We start from the raw sequence: 14,399 nt of genomic DNA, 5'->3' as shown, positions 1-14,399 counted from the left end.
TTAGTGAAACAAAACGGGAATGCCTCGGAAACGAACAGGTAAGTCTAGCTGAAAAACTAAGGCGTCATAAGTAGCTAATTTGGTGAATCTAGGCGAGGTTAGGGCAGACTCCTGTACGACAAGCAAATCGGAACATTACGGAAATTTTAGCAGGAACGGAATTCAAGAGCGCTTACCCGAGGAGAGTGCCATCCCGAAAACCGGGGGACGTCAACCAGATAGGCTGCTCGCAGACGGGTAGACCAAGACCGACAGATATCAGGATACCGAATTCATTCGAACACTGCCTCGCTCACTATATATAGGAATTACTGGCCTTGGAGGCAACCAATCAGCGTGCACGTGTTCCCTATCGCCACCTAGACTCACCAATCACAACCTTACTTTCGATCGAGAACTTTGACTAACATTCTAGAATACGCATGATCGCAAAAGTCGTATTTTTCTAGAATAGACAGAACACGCTTTCTAGAACACATACCAACAAAGTAACACACCCTGTACAAAAGTTATGTAACTCTCTAGATCTTTCCAGGAACTATAGACAGAATTCTACTATTTACAAATGCCTATGTTACAACATTATACAGTACAGGTTAGGTCAATAAAAATAAAACATCATATTGCATTTTACAAACAAAGACTTCAAAAAAAAATACATTCAACTCGCATTACGTATTTCACTTGTAACAATTTTGTGAGATAATTGTTTTTGAACCCAGGTGCCATTTCTCACACAAAAATCTAGAAGTTGTTCACCTTCCAGGTTCCTGTACCAAAACCATACAGGTCCAACACATTTTCATACCCAAGTCTGTCTGTTCTCACTTGTGCATTCAGATCACCCATCACTAATACATTCTCCACTCTTTCTGTAGCTTCCTCCAGGTCAGATCGAAATTGCTCCTTTTCTTCTTCATCACATCCTGACTGTGGGGCATATACCTGTATGACTGTTAACACCTCCTTATTGAAGGAGACATCCAGTTTGATGATTCTGTCATTCACATATATCACTTCACTTACAGCAATTCTATATCTTCTGTCAATACAAATCCGACACCATTCCTAGCTTCAGTTTTGTTACCCATCCAGTGAAGTTTATATCCTTTCTTCGCTTGTTTTCCTCCTTTCGATTTTGTCTCACTTATGCCAAGGATGCAAAGTTTCCTCCTCTCCATCAAATCCACCAGCTCTTCACATTTACTTGTCAATGTAAGTATGTTTAGTGTTCCAATCCTGTGTTTGATTTACTTGATTAGGGATTTCTTTGCATAACATTGTAAAAGATCATCAACGTTTTGGTCATCATAAGTTACAAATGTTTGAGAAGATTTGTCAGTCCGATATTTGTTTTTCTTTCCGAGGCTCATTTTAGTTTTGAAAACAATCCAAATTACTCTTCAGCTGGCTTGCTAAGCCTAACACTGGAGAGGAGTTTCTGTTAGGGTTTTCTCCCTTAGTCTTTGGCAGTCCCCTGCCACTTCTACAAGGCAGCAGCATTGGTATCCTCTTCTAATTAACCCCAACGAGGATGGGTTGCCACATCCGCCATCTCTACCATTCGGAAGGTTGCCTTCTCTGCCAAAGGTGCCATTATGGACTTTACTCGTAACCCTGGGCAAGGGCTGCCTCGTCCGCAATCTCCACCGTTCCGAAGTCCATCTCCTCTTCTGAAGATTCCATAATATGTTTAACCTGCATAAAATCAAAATAAGTGACACATGGATTCAAGAAAAAGTATGGATCTACTTAAATGATTTTGATAAGGGCTGTTTTAGCCTTTTTTTTTTGACTTATTAAAGTCCCAAGCCTTTCTAGGTTGTTTACACATTAGAATCTTACATACATAAAACACAAAAATATGTTAAAATTTTCTAATTAAGGTATAAAGAAACAAACAGGTGAAATCCAAAGAACATGGACCCTACTTACGACACACTGATAGCTACTGAAAATAAGCTTCATCTCGAAAGTCAAACCCAAGAATTGAATGATCCATTGGGACAATATGGCCTGTGACTCAACAGAAGGAAAACAAAATATGTAACATCAGACTCATAAAAAAACTGTATTGTCCAAGTCAAAGGAAAGGACCTGCAGTGACAAAGTTCAAATATGTATATTGGGTCTACGATTTTTAGCGATGGCCAACTTGTTAAACTGGACAATGTTACGATAAACATAGCCTGGGAAAAACGGTGAATGGTGACAGGTGGCATCACCTACGGTCACTGGAGGAAAAAATTTCTATCCCATTACACACAAAAGGTACAGAATATTGGTCGACAATAACATAGGCAGACTGTTGTTTCAGACAAAGATTCACAGTCAGCAATGCTAAGTTGGTTACTGTTTCCCATGTAGACATAAGGAAACGATTCAATATCGATACTGCGCCCAGTCAGGTAAGAATGTGCAAAAACCAAGGTTTGTGTATGTGTTACAACAGAAGCCCATGTGTTTCTAAACATGAACTATGCATCAGAAGTTGGAAAAGAGATCAAAGGGACAATCTAAGCAACAATGAGTCGATATACTACACAACATGAAGAGTGTAAATCTAACCCAGACATTGATGCAAGCGTGTAATGTACTAGTATAACCTGGAAACAATTCTTTAAACCCATGGGTAAATAGTGAAAATATCAAGCTCAATTAGTAGGTTGTGGTGTTGCCGTTCTTCTTCTTCTTCTTCTTCTTCTTCTTCTTCTTCTTCTTCTTCTTCTTCTTCTTCTTCTTCTTCTTATTATTATTATTATTATTATTATTATTATTATTATTATTATTATTATTATTATTATTATTATTATTATCTACATAGTTATATATGACAGATTGTTAGTACGGACTTTGTTTTGTATAAATCATGGTAGTGTCATTTATTATTTTTGGGTTGTATGATCTGTCTTGTGCAACAGAACATGTGAGGTTATGTCACGATACTTCTGCTTTATGTTTATTAACAAATACAGTAGAGACAATACGCGACACTCTGCGAGATATCGAGAGACAGCGATTAGAGCTCTGTCTAGCGGAGTGACCTGAGAGTTACTAATTCTGTCATAAGAGCACGTGTATCTGTTTGTGAAGTTTTTGGGGTTATTTATGCGTTTGCATTAAGTTGACATAAGTAAATAGTAGCGTGTGTCATTCCTTTATATCTCCTGTCAATATGAGTGGAAAGATATGTGCTGGGTTTGGCTGCAATAACTATGAAGTGCAGAAGGACTCTCAGTCCTTCTTCCGTTTCACTCGTGACAAGAAAATGTAAGTAAATACTGTATTTGCATATATATTCTTCCACTTACAAAGATATTTTTATAGAAGGTGTACTTCCTAAACTTCTGACCTGCGCAACCCATATTTTAACTGGCTTAAAATATAATAAGTTTATTTTATTGTATTAGTGCAGCAGTTAACCTTCAATACTGATGTTTTGTTGTAGGTGTGATGTGTGGGTTTTGATTTAATTCAGGAAAATGCATATGCATATATGTATGGCTGGTTGTGTTCCAAGTTACCCCATTTGTAACGCCGTAATGCATTGTCAAGCACTGAAGAAAATATGGGTGATTTAAGAAATGTGATGATGATGCAAATTTGCTTTACCCTAATGTAATGGCAAGTATTGCTTATAGGGAAATTTTGAATGTTTTTGCGGCTAAATTTAGAGATTTTCTTTCTGTCAGTAGGCCTCAAGTTAAAAGGAAAATTGTCCAGCTCTTAAATGTAAATTCATTGAATCATGTGTGTAAGGAATGTGCCAATATTTTTATTGACAAGTGTGCTAATGTGATGTACAATGAAATGAAATGAAATGAAATGAAATGGCGTATGGCTTTTAGTGCTGGAAGTGTCCGAGGACATGTTCGGCTCGCCATGTGCAGATCTTTCGATTTGACGCCCGTAGGCGACCTGCCCGTCGTAATGAAGATGAAATGATGATGTAAACACTACATACACCCACCCCCCGTGGTAGCGAAATTAACCAATGGTGGTTAAAATTCCCGACCCTGCCGGAAATCGAACCCGAGACCCCTGTGACCAAAGGCCTGCACGCTAACCATTTAGCCATGGAGCCAGATGTGATATACACTGCTTTTAAATGAGATAAAAAGATAAATCTTGCTGTGAAAATTCAGGCAGGTATGCTGAAGCTAAAAAAGTAATGCATAAATGAAAGATCAAGCCCTTTCACAGCAGTCCATTTCACATCTTGATTATATGTCTAATTTCAGCCTTTAAATAATAACCTGCTAAATAATTCTTCATTCATGTATCCAGAATTGCTTTAGCAAATTTGTAGTTAATATTTTAGCAACACTTTCTTTCTAGACATAATTTATGTATCCATTTATGTATATACATTTCCATTGATATTTGAATTTAGCGCGTATTTTCTGGTCACGAAACTAGGAGCGCCACTTGCGAATTGTCTCCCATTTTAACATGGCTAAATCTAGAAATGTCACGTATTGTCTCTACTGTATTTGTTATTAATACAACTTTATTTAATGTAAGAACACGTAATTACTAGTATGTAATTCATTATTACCTGTAAATATGATGTATAAATCCGATGTAATGTTGTGCAACACAGGGTAAGATTCCAGAACAACGCACCTTTGTCACTTGAGTTTAACAGAATGTTCTATTCATTTGTACATAGGTTATTGGAGACTCGAGAAGATATAAGAAAGCATGTTGTGTCATACTGTTCTGGAAGCCTGGCCAGGCAAGGTATATAAAAGGACGGTCTTGGGTATTTGAGTTGAGTTGTTAGCGCGAGTCGTTAGTCGAATTAAGTACGTGAACTCATGTTGTGGTGATTCCGTTGAAGTGGTTATGTAGTGTTGGTACATGTGATCTTGTCAAGTGTTCCATAGTTGGCTGACATGCTAATGTGCAGTCGATTAGTTCAAGATGGTGGTTCATTCGAGGTACAACTATTAATGTATATAACTTGTAAATAAAACAGTGTACACAACTGACAGCATCTCGTGTGTGCGTCTTTGTGAATACGATAACATGATCCATGATACAGACAGTTAAATCATATAGAAGACCCTAGCAGCAGGCGGCACGAACACTGATGAACAAAAAAAAAAAAAAAAAAAAAATTGAGAAGCAGGGAAGGAATACATCAACATGCACATTGCAAAGAGGCTAAGGTGTTTTCTTCCTATTGGTTTTATGTTGCACCAACTCAGACGAGTTTTATTACAGCGAAGAGATAGGACAGGGCTAGGAATGAGAATGAAGAGACAGATATATCATTTGTTGGGTGTGAAAATAAGAAACAGAAACATCTTCAGGGCTTCCAACAGTGGGGTTCAAACAATACCATCTTCCAAAATGCAAGCTAACACCTTCATAGCCTGAAATGCACAGCCAACTCACTAAATGAAGTCTAACTTTTCAAGTTGACTTTGATAAGATTAACTGAAGATGATGATTCACAACTACTTACCTTCATTACTTGATATAAATCAGATTCCAGAAGGGGCAGAATGACTTGGGTCTCAGGATCCCCAAATCTACAGTTGAATTCTAGCACCTTAGGACCATCCTTCGTCAACATGAGGCCAGCATACAGAACTCCTGAATTATGATCAGAGAGAGAAAATATTGCCTTTTTTTTTTTTTACATTAAAAAATCATGAACTTTGATTGATTTTATGTTACCTACCAATAAAAGGTGCACCTTCCTTAGCCAAGCCATTAACAGCCCTTTGCAATACAAGATGTTCAATCTGAGACATTTCTTCATCTGAGAGCAAAGGGCAGGGGGAATATGCTCCCATACCACCCGTATTTGGCCCAGTGTCTCCATCCATAAGGCGCTTGTGATCCTGTGCTGGCAACATAGTTCGTACTGTGACACCATCTGTAAAGGCTAGTACCTAGAGGAAACAGAGCTCCATTAGTCTGTGTTACTGAATTATGAAGGAAAAAGTGACACTACAGATCCATCAGACATCAAGTGTAAATAAAGAGGATGACTATGTACCTAAGAACACATCTTAATTCTATGAGTGGGATAGAAACACTGCACAAACTAATACCCTAGGCTGAAAGATTTAATTCTTCAGATTATAATAATTATTATTATTATGTGTGAATCTGGTTGTAAAATGTGGAAACACAGACATCCAGAGGATAAGTGAAGAAAAGATTCATTATAAGAGAAACTAACTGGGATACATCAACATACAATACTAAACAATACAGACAAAAAGTCACAGATTATTTTTAAGGGTGACAATATTGTAGAAACACGTAACTTCCACCATATATAACGTACTCGCAATGATCTGTATTTCTTCATGAACAAACCTAGAATCTATTCTCTTATCCCCCAGAAAACTCATCTTAACATGAAATGAAAATCCACAGCCAGTTTCCAGTCATTCGACCGGGTCAGAATAGAATGTATTTTTTTAAATTTTTTTTTTGCTAGTTGTTTTACGTCGCACCGACACAGATAGGTCTTACGGCGACGATGGGACAGGAAAGGGCTAGGAGTGGGAAGGAAGCAGCCGTGGCCTTAATTAAGGTACAGCCCCAGCATTTGCCTGGTGTGGAAATGGGAAACCACGGAAAACCATTTTCAGGGCTGCCGACAGTGGGGTTCGAACCTACTATCTCCCGAATACTGGATACTGGCCGCACTTAAGCGACTGCAGCTATCGAGCTCGGTCAGAATGGAATGAATGAAGCCCCCATCCAGTGGCGAGGATAGGAATTGTGCCGGCTGCCGAAGCCTGTCGCACTCCTCAGGGGCAATGATTAATGAATGACAGATGAAATGAAATTATATTGGAGAGTGTTGCTGGAATTAAATATGACAGAGAAAACTGAGTACCCGGAGAAAAACCTGTCCCGCCTCTGCTTTGTCCAATTATTACATTTTGTGTACTTTCTATAATACATAATCCACAAACTCCAGCATGTAGAAAGCAAGAGGTATGCCTGTTGTACTGGTGATTTTGTTTCAAGGGGCATGGAAACATGATTTTATCAACCCAAATCAAGAGGTATGAGGTCTAGAGACCTTCAGGGCCATTCAATGGGATCATGGCAACCAATCCAAGAACCTGGACACAGTTGACTGAACAATGGTTCATAGCATTGGCACCATGAGGTGACAACCTATTCTGTAGAAGTACAGTATATGAGGAAATTCTTGAACCCCATTTGGTAGAGAATGACAATTTCATACAGCATTAATTTTTTTATTCAAATGAAAATCCACAGCCTGTTTCCACTCATTCGTCCGGGTCAGGAATGGAATGAATGAAGCCCCCATCTAGCAGCGAGGAGAGGAACTGTGCCGGATGCCGAAGCCTGTCGCACTCCTCTGGAGCAATAATTAATGACTGACAGATGAAATGAAATGATGTTGGAGAGTGTTGCTTTAATGAAAGATGACAGGGAGAACTGGAGTACCCGGAGAAAAACGTGTCCCGCCTCCGCTTTGTCCAGCACAAATCTCACATGGAGTGACCAGGATTTGAACCACGGAACCCAGCAGTGAGAGGCCAGCACATTGCCACCTGAGCCACGGATGCTTCTAATGCAGCATATTGTAACACATTTCAGAATTAAGATTCATTTTTTAATTTTTTTTTTTAAAGTCCAACACTTTTACTGCCACATATTCTGCACCATACTATCACTTTTCCAGCACTTTCTATCCGATAAATGTAAAAACTGCCTTCATTACAAAACAGGGTCTTATCTGAGAAGTCAGGCTAAGACTGGATTATACAGGGTCTCTCTTATAAACCCAGACCGTCCAGCGGCGTTTTTACTCTCCCAGACCTAAGCAGCTGTCCAGAAGGCGCTGCATAGTTCTTGAGCTTGCAAGGAGCGTATATATGTTCGACCTAGCATCAATAGCCAGTCTGAATCTCAGCTGTTAACATGGTGAGACAGTTCTCATTGCAACACCATATTTTCTTATGTAAAAGTTATTTTAAGTACTAGTCAGCTTGATGGGTATGCGATGCATTTGTTCAGCAAATTCTGAGTGAAGTGCCACCTTCATGAGCACATATTCATGTAACTGTAAATAAATTTGAAACTACTGGCTCAGTGCTTAATAAAAGACATGCAAGCACATGGACAGTTTTAACAGAGGAAAAGCTAGATGATATTAGTGCGGATCTTGAACAGTAGAGCAAATGCCTGAAAAGCCTTACATCTGTTCTGTTTTTGACATGCTCTATTGGTGAAAAATATCTAATTCTCTCCATGGGAACTTAGAATTTTCCATTCGGAATTGCTAGGCGGGCAATAATTCCAATGTGGAGATTTAACTCCCGTATGCAGCTATCAGACTGTGCCTCTGATAAGTTCACCTGCATACACCCCAGTGTCAGTGGGTAGGGTCTGACACATCCCACTCTGATGAGTCCAGTGTAAGACCTTGACGCCTGTTAATAGAGCAAACGCCTGAAAAGCCTTACGTCTGTTCTGTTCTTGAACAGTCACTGAAAAAATCTTCTTCTGCACACAGAGCTACAAAGCTGTTGCACATCAAACCATACAGGTTTACGCAGTCCCACTGTTTAAAAACTGCTGATCCAGCCACAAGAATGAGATATTGTGAATGGTATCTTGCATCACTGAATGATCGTTTATTCGAGCCACAGTTTGTGTTCTTTTTGGATTAGGCCTGGTTTCATCTTAATGGACGTATGAACGGTCATAACTCTCATTATTGGTGTGCAGAAAATCCTAATGGTGTTTATGACGTCCCTCATTATGAAGGATGACACTTCCAGCATCTTTTATAACATAAGATTTCATATAAGATTGTATATATGCTTAAAGTAGGGAGGCTGCACACGATGAAAGTTGGGCTGAGACAGCTATTTTAGTGCAGAGAACTAACACTGCGCTAAAAACAGGTGCATTTTTATAACAGCATTTTGTGACCGATATTAATAATCAATTATTGTTTTCGATATATATTGATGACAATCAACTTCTAAAGGCATCAATGATCGAAATCTCAATCGGCTGGATAGTGTAATCCCAACGTTTGAGTTGAATCCAAATCTGCTGGAGTGTGAGCACAGATATATATGTTTATATATCTGTGGGTGACAGGCTGATGGATGTTCCATCTCAGAATAGGATTTACGCACTAGGTTGCCGCTTGTACCTGTACCGACAAAAGAATAATGTCGTGCGTGCATTCTGCAGAGCAGGGGTCTCGAAAACACAGCCCGCAGAGTAATGTAATCTGGCCCCTGGCATGCACAAAATTTTTAAATTGAATAACAAGGAAATTAAGTCTTATCAGGAAATCAAAGGAATAAGCCTGTTTTTAAAGGTGGCGCACAATTCTTACGGCTTGCCTAACTCTATGAGGGACTGCTAGAATTGTTCCTGTCCCTCCAACCATTCAGAAAGCTGTCTTCAGTCGTTCATAAATAAGAGAGAGGTCACCAGGGACACTGTGACTGCAATGCTTTCCCTTATTGTATTCAATGGTCTTTCACCAAGCTATCCAGGAGGAAAAGCTTCAAAATTTCTGTGGTTCTCAATAGCCCTGAATGAGTCTACACGTGTCACTGATACGGCTCAAGTTTTCTTGTTTTGTACAGGTGCTGACAGACAGTTTGAAATTACTGAAGAACTAACAGATATTATTAGCGTGCATGGTACACATGTGGATATTTTCACGACAGTGCAGAAAACTTTATCTGAAAAGTGCAACCTTCCTCTTTCTTCGTTCAAATTTGTTAAAACAGCTGGCAGGAAAAATACATGCAGCAAATATCCAGGTTCCATCAGAAAACTAAATGTAGAATGCAAGGACACTGGTGTTAACAAACCCTAGACAATACACTGTATCATCGATCAGGAAGCCCTCTGTGGGAAGTTGGTGGACATGTCCTTTGTGATGAATACCATGATTTCTGTAGCCAATTTCAAAAGATTGCATGAACTTGAACATCAGCAGTTCAAGTCTTTTCTACAAGAGGTAGAATCTCTGTCCTTAGATCTCCCACACTACGCAACGGTTAGGTGGTTGAGCTATGGTAAATGTTTGTCAAGCTTTTTTCTTTGTAGATTGAAATATATGTAAATAAGAAAAAATATCCTGTGGACTTCCTGTTTGACACAATGGCTAAGGAAACTAGCTTTCTTGCCTAATGCTGCTCTCTGAGAACTTTTGACAGAACACACGCAAAGGGTAAAAGTGGGAAGTAAATACAATGAAAAAAGTTTCTATAATGTAGTGTTATTGGGCCACTTCTATTTTAAGTTATTTATCAATGATCTGTCGAAAGAAATGCAAAGTGACTGCAGACTGTTCGCAGACAATCATATAATATACAGAGAAATATGAAATGCTGACGATACATATTACTTTATTACAAGCCAGTCTATACGTTCTGCATAAGTGGGCACTCTATAACAAAATGAAAATAAATTTACAAAAATGCAGTGTCATAAGAAGGGGAATAAACATAGGCAAGGGGACTTTCAATACTGTCTCAGATCCAGTGGCGAAGCTATTAGTTAATTAATGGGTAGGCAGGAAATCTTACCTTAAAGTTTCTTTTCAAGGAGTTCCCCATAAGTCGAGTTTTCTTGGTTGTAAAATGGTCAATCACACGGTCCTTCAATACTTGATCACTCATCAATTCCTTCACAAGTATTTACTCGATAGAAATGGTACTAAGACTGCTGAGTTTTTCAATGTTCACTGAATTACGCAGAATTGTTTTTATCCTCTTCAGAATGATCATACTCCTTACAGAGGAAGCCGTGTCCACAGGAAATGTCTTTTTTGCTAGCGGCTTTACGTCGCACCGACACAGTTAAGTCTTATGGCGACGACGGGATAGGAAAGGCCTAGGAGTTGGAAGGAAGCAGCCGTGGCCTTAAGGTACAGCCCCAGCATTTGCCTGGTGTGAAAATGGGAAACCACGGAAAACCATCTTCAGGGCTGCCGACATTGGGATTCGAACCCACTATCTCCCGGATGCAAGCTCACAGCCACGCGCGCCTAACCGCACGGCCAACTTGCCCGGTACAGGAAATGTTAATATTAAATGAATCAATTTGATACTTCCTCATACACTGGTTCAAGGTCATTGAGGACAATATAATGTAATTTTTTTGAGGGGACAAATGTTTTTCTATATCCGAATAAATGTTAATCAATTCATTTTCCAATCCTTCCCTATTAAAAAGGGATAAATGTTCATAAGACTGCTCAGTTTAATAGCAGGGAAGCTCTCTTTGTAAACTATGAACTGATTTGGATCTAACAACTCAACAAACCGGATGCTTTCAAAATCGCCAAACCGTATTTCCATTTGCATAATTAAGGTGTCACCACCAAACAAAACACACGTGTAACGAAAAAGGTTCTTGGTTTCGGAGCAGGCTGTAAACCACGAATATCGTGTGTAGCAAGAAAATTGAAATTTTGTCGCTACTTTACCGTCAAAATAATTAATAAGTTAATAACCAGATTAGGCATACATCTTTTGTATTTGGATTCACACTTCTTTTCGTAAGTCCAAGATGAGAACGGTTTACGTTTTAAAGAGTTCAAAGGACTCGTTAAGTTCCCGAAGGGGTCTACATCACATATCATTTCAATGCGATTTTCAACCGGATGACGTCAGTCTCGTTTTACGCAACTAACAGTCCATCTCTGAATTGATATAGATGTTGATTCCCAAAAGGAATCTGAAATTTTTTGTTCCGAATGAGTAAATTTATAATACCAATATATAGATGCTGATGCATGCTTGTTGTTTAAAGGGGCCTAACATCGAAGGTCATCGGCCCGTACCAATATATATGGTCCGTTATTGGACATCATAAATTTTCCAGCTAACTCATTCCTGGTTGCCAGCGTTTCGCCCCCATGTGCCAGGCTGGGCTCATCAGTTGGTACCTAGCACACCTACCACTGCTGGTGGCTATAATTATAATTAGCCTACGCAGTGGCCTCCACGGTATGCACTGGCCAGCGTATTGGTAGGTGTGCTAGGTACCAACTGATGAGCCCAGCCTGGCACACGGGGGCGAAACGCTGGCAACCAGGAATGAGTTAGCTGGAAAATTTATAATGTCCAATAACGGACCATATATATTGGTATTATAAATTTACTCATTCGGAACAAAAAATTTCAGATTCCTTTTGGGAATCAACATCTATATCATCTGATGGCCAAGCAGGCGTTAATTTTGGTAATGAGACAAAGTCTCTCATAGTGCATTGGCACTGCCGGTGGCCATAATTAGCCAACGCAGTGGCCTCCACGGTATGCACTGGCCAGCGTATTGGTAGGTGTGCTAGGTACCAACTGATGAGCCCAGCCTGGCACACGGGGGCGAAACGCTGGCAACCAGGAATGAGTTAGCTGGAAAATTTATAATGTCCAATAACAGACCATATATATTGGTATTATAAATTTACTCATTCGGAACAAAAAATTTCAGATTCCTTTTGGGAATCAACATCTATATCATCTGATGGCCAAGCAGGCGTTAATTTTGGTAATGAGACAAAGTCTCTCATAGTGCATTGGCACTGCCGGTGGCTATAATTAGCCTATGCAGTGGCCTCCACGGTATGCACTGGCCAGCGTATTGGTAGGTGTGCTAGGTACCAACTGATGAGCCCAGCCTGGCACACGGGGGCGAAACGCTGGCAACCAGGAATGAGTTAGCTGGAAAATTTATAATGTCCAATAACGGACCATATATATTGGTATCATCTCTGAATTGTTACAAATAAACCCAATAACCTAATGCACGGATTTCCCACTAATTCCAAAGAAAAGCACACACTTAACAATAGGGTACCGCTATTTCATTGTCACCTTCGCGCTGGGAATTACTACGCTCTCAAATAACACATGAGGCTTGCCTCTCTGGGGTCTAGACCTTGCGGAGAGAGGAGTGCAGGCGGTAAACCTACCTTCCCTCCACCACCCCGCGACAGTCGTCAAGCTGACTGAAGGGAAACAAAACAAAAAATCTTGGGTGAGACAACTTACAGACTGCCTCCCAGTCAGAACAAGTGGTCTGCTGTCGCCATCTAGCGGGGCGATCAGCGAAGCACATCATCTGCTGTCATCATGTAGCACATATCAGAGAGATTATTGTTGATTTAACACAATAACGACAGCAGATAAATTTGTTACGATATTTATGTTTAATCGTATTTCATAGGGTAGGCATTGCCTCAAATGACTCCAGGTAGTTTCGCCACTGCTCAGATCAGACACTCTTGTAGAGAATGACTCATGCAAATACCTAGGAATCCATCTAAAGGAGATCTAATATGCGACACAAACGTGGGAAGTGTATTTTCTAAAGCGTACAAGACCTTACACTTCATGATGAAGGAGCTAAAGGGCACTAGTTTCTAGGCGAAAGTGCTGGGCTATTTATTACTCATCAGGCCAGTCCTGGAATATAGAGCAGCTGTATGGAAACCATACAAACCAGTGCTCATCTATGAACTGGAGATGGTACAGCTGAAGGCTGCGAGTTTGTACTTAACCCATTGAACCCTGCATATTTGTTGGATTGAAACTGCATTGGCGCTGGGATTATTTTGGAGGAAATATAGTGCCACTTCATATCATGCGAAATTTATTACTTACAAGACCATTAAAGTTTTAAATATACGTGGAAACAAAAGGCTTTCATACCACAAACTGCGGAACAAGGAATACTGGAAAACATTTTATTTTATTAGCATCACAGGACCGTACTCAGTCTACCTGCTGAGCTGTAACACAGTCTTCTCTTTGCACTTCCTCTTCGATTTCCGTATTTATTCGTTCTTCAGGAGCGTTGCTCACACTAGTACTAATATTACTACTAATTTCACTGAAAAAATTACATTTCTAATCATCATTACGTCCTAAAAAGGGTTATATATCGGTAAATATCAGTACTATACTGGCAGCCATCTTGTTTACAAGCGAATCTCAAAGCTAGAGATAGCCCGCTTCAAACTAATATTACCAAATACACTATCGATATATACAGTAGAACTCCGTTATAGCGAGAATTCATAACGTCGGCAAATTTACTCGCTATATCGGATTGTCGTTATATCAGATTTTTGTATAAAAGTCGAAAAAACCCCCATGCATATTAAAATTGGTATGAAACGGCAATCAGTTTGTTTCTGCAGAGGTTGTCCACACTACGGTTTACTTGTTTGTTATTTTTCGAAATCCGATACTACGTGAAAATGTATGTTTAATTCCATTCTGAAAAAAATAGAGTACCGTATTTCTCCGAATCCAAGATGAACACCACTTTTTCCTTCAAAAAATTTAAATCAGACTCAAAAAGTACTTTGTAAAATCATATGAATGCCTTTGTTGTACAATAGG

The 14,399-nt window shown here is 39.5% G+C and overlaps 1 protein-coding gene across 2 annotated transcripts in view; it reads right to left on the bottom strand.

The window, feature by feature from the left end:
• The window catches only part of Gart (trifunctional purine biosynthetic protein adenosine-3 Gart), a 529,244-nt gene that overhangs the window by 318,509 nt on the left and 196,336 nt on the right, over nucleotides 1-14,399 (bottom strand). For both annotated transcript variants that reach the window (XM_067141687.2, XM_067141686.2), the window contains exons 6-7: nucleotides 5,693-5,906; nucleotides 5,474-5,604 (exon numbers count right to left, since the gene is read on the bottom strand). In XM_067141687.2, the coding sequence (XP_066997788.2) occupies nucleotides 5,474-5,604; nucleotides 5,693-5,906 (345 nt within the window). The remainder of the gene's footprint in view (nucleotides 1-5,473; nucleotides 5,605-5,692; nucleotides 5,907-14,399) is intronic.

The sequence above is a fragment of the Anabrus simplex genome, chromosome 2 (assembly GCF_040414725.1).
Source record: "Anabrus simplex isolate iqAnaSimp1 chromosome 2, ASM4041472v1, whole genome shotgun sequence".
Classification (NCBI taxonomy): Eukaryota; Metazoa; Arthropoda; class Insecta; order Orthoptera; family Tettigoniidae; genus Anabrus; species Anabrus simplex.
Note: the sequence above shows the minus strand (reverse complement) of the source record. Positions and strands in the feature narration are given on the sequence as shown.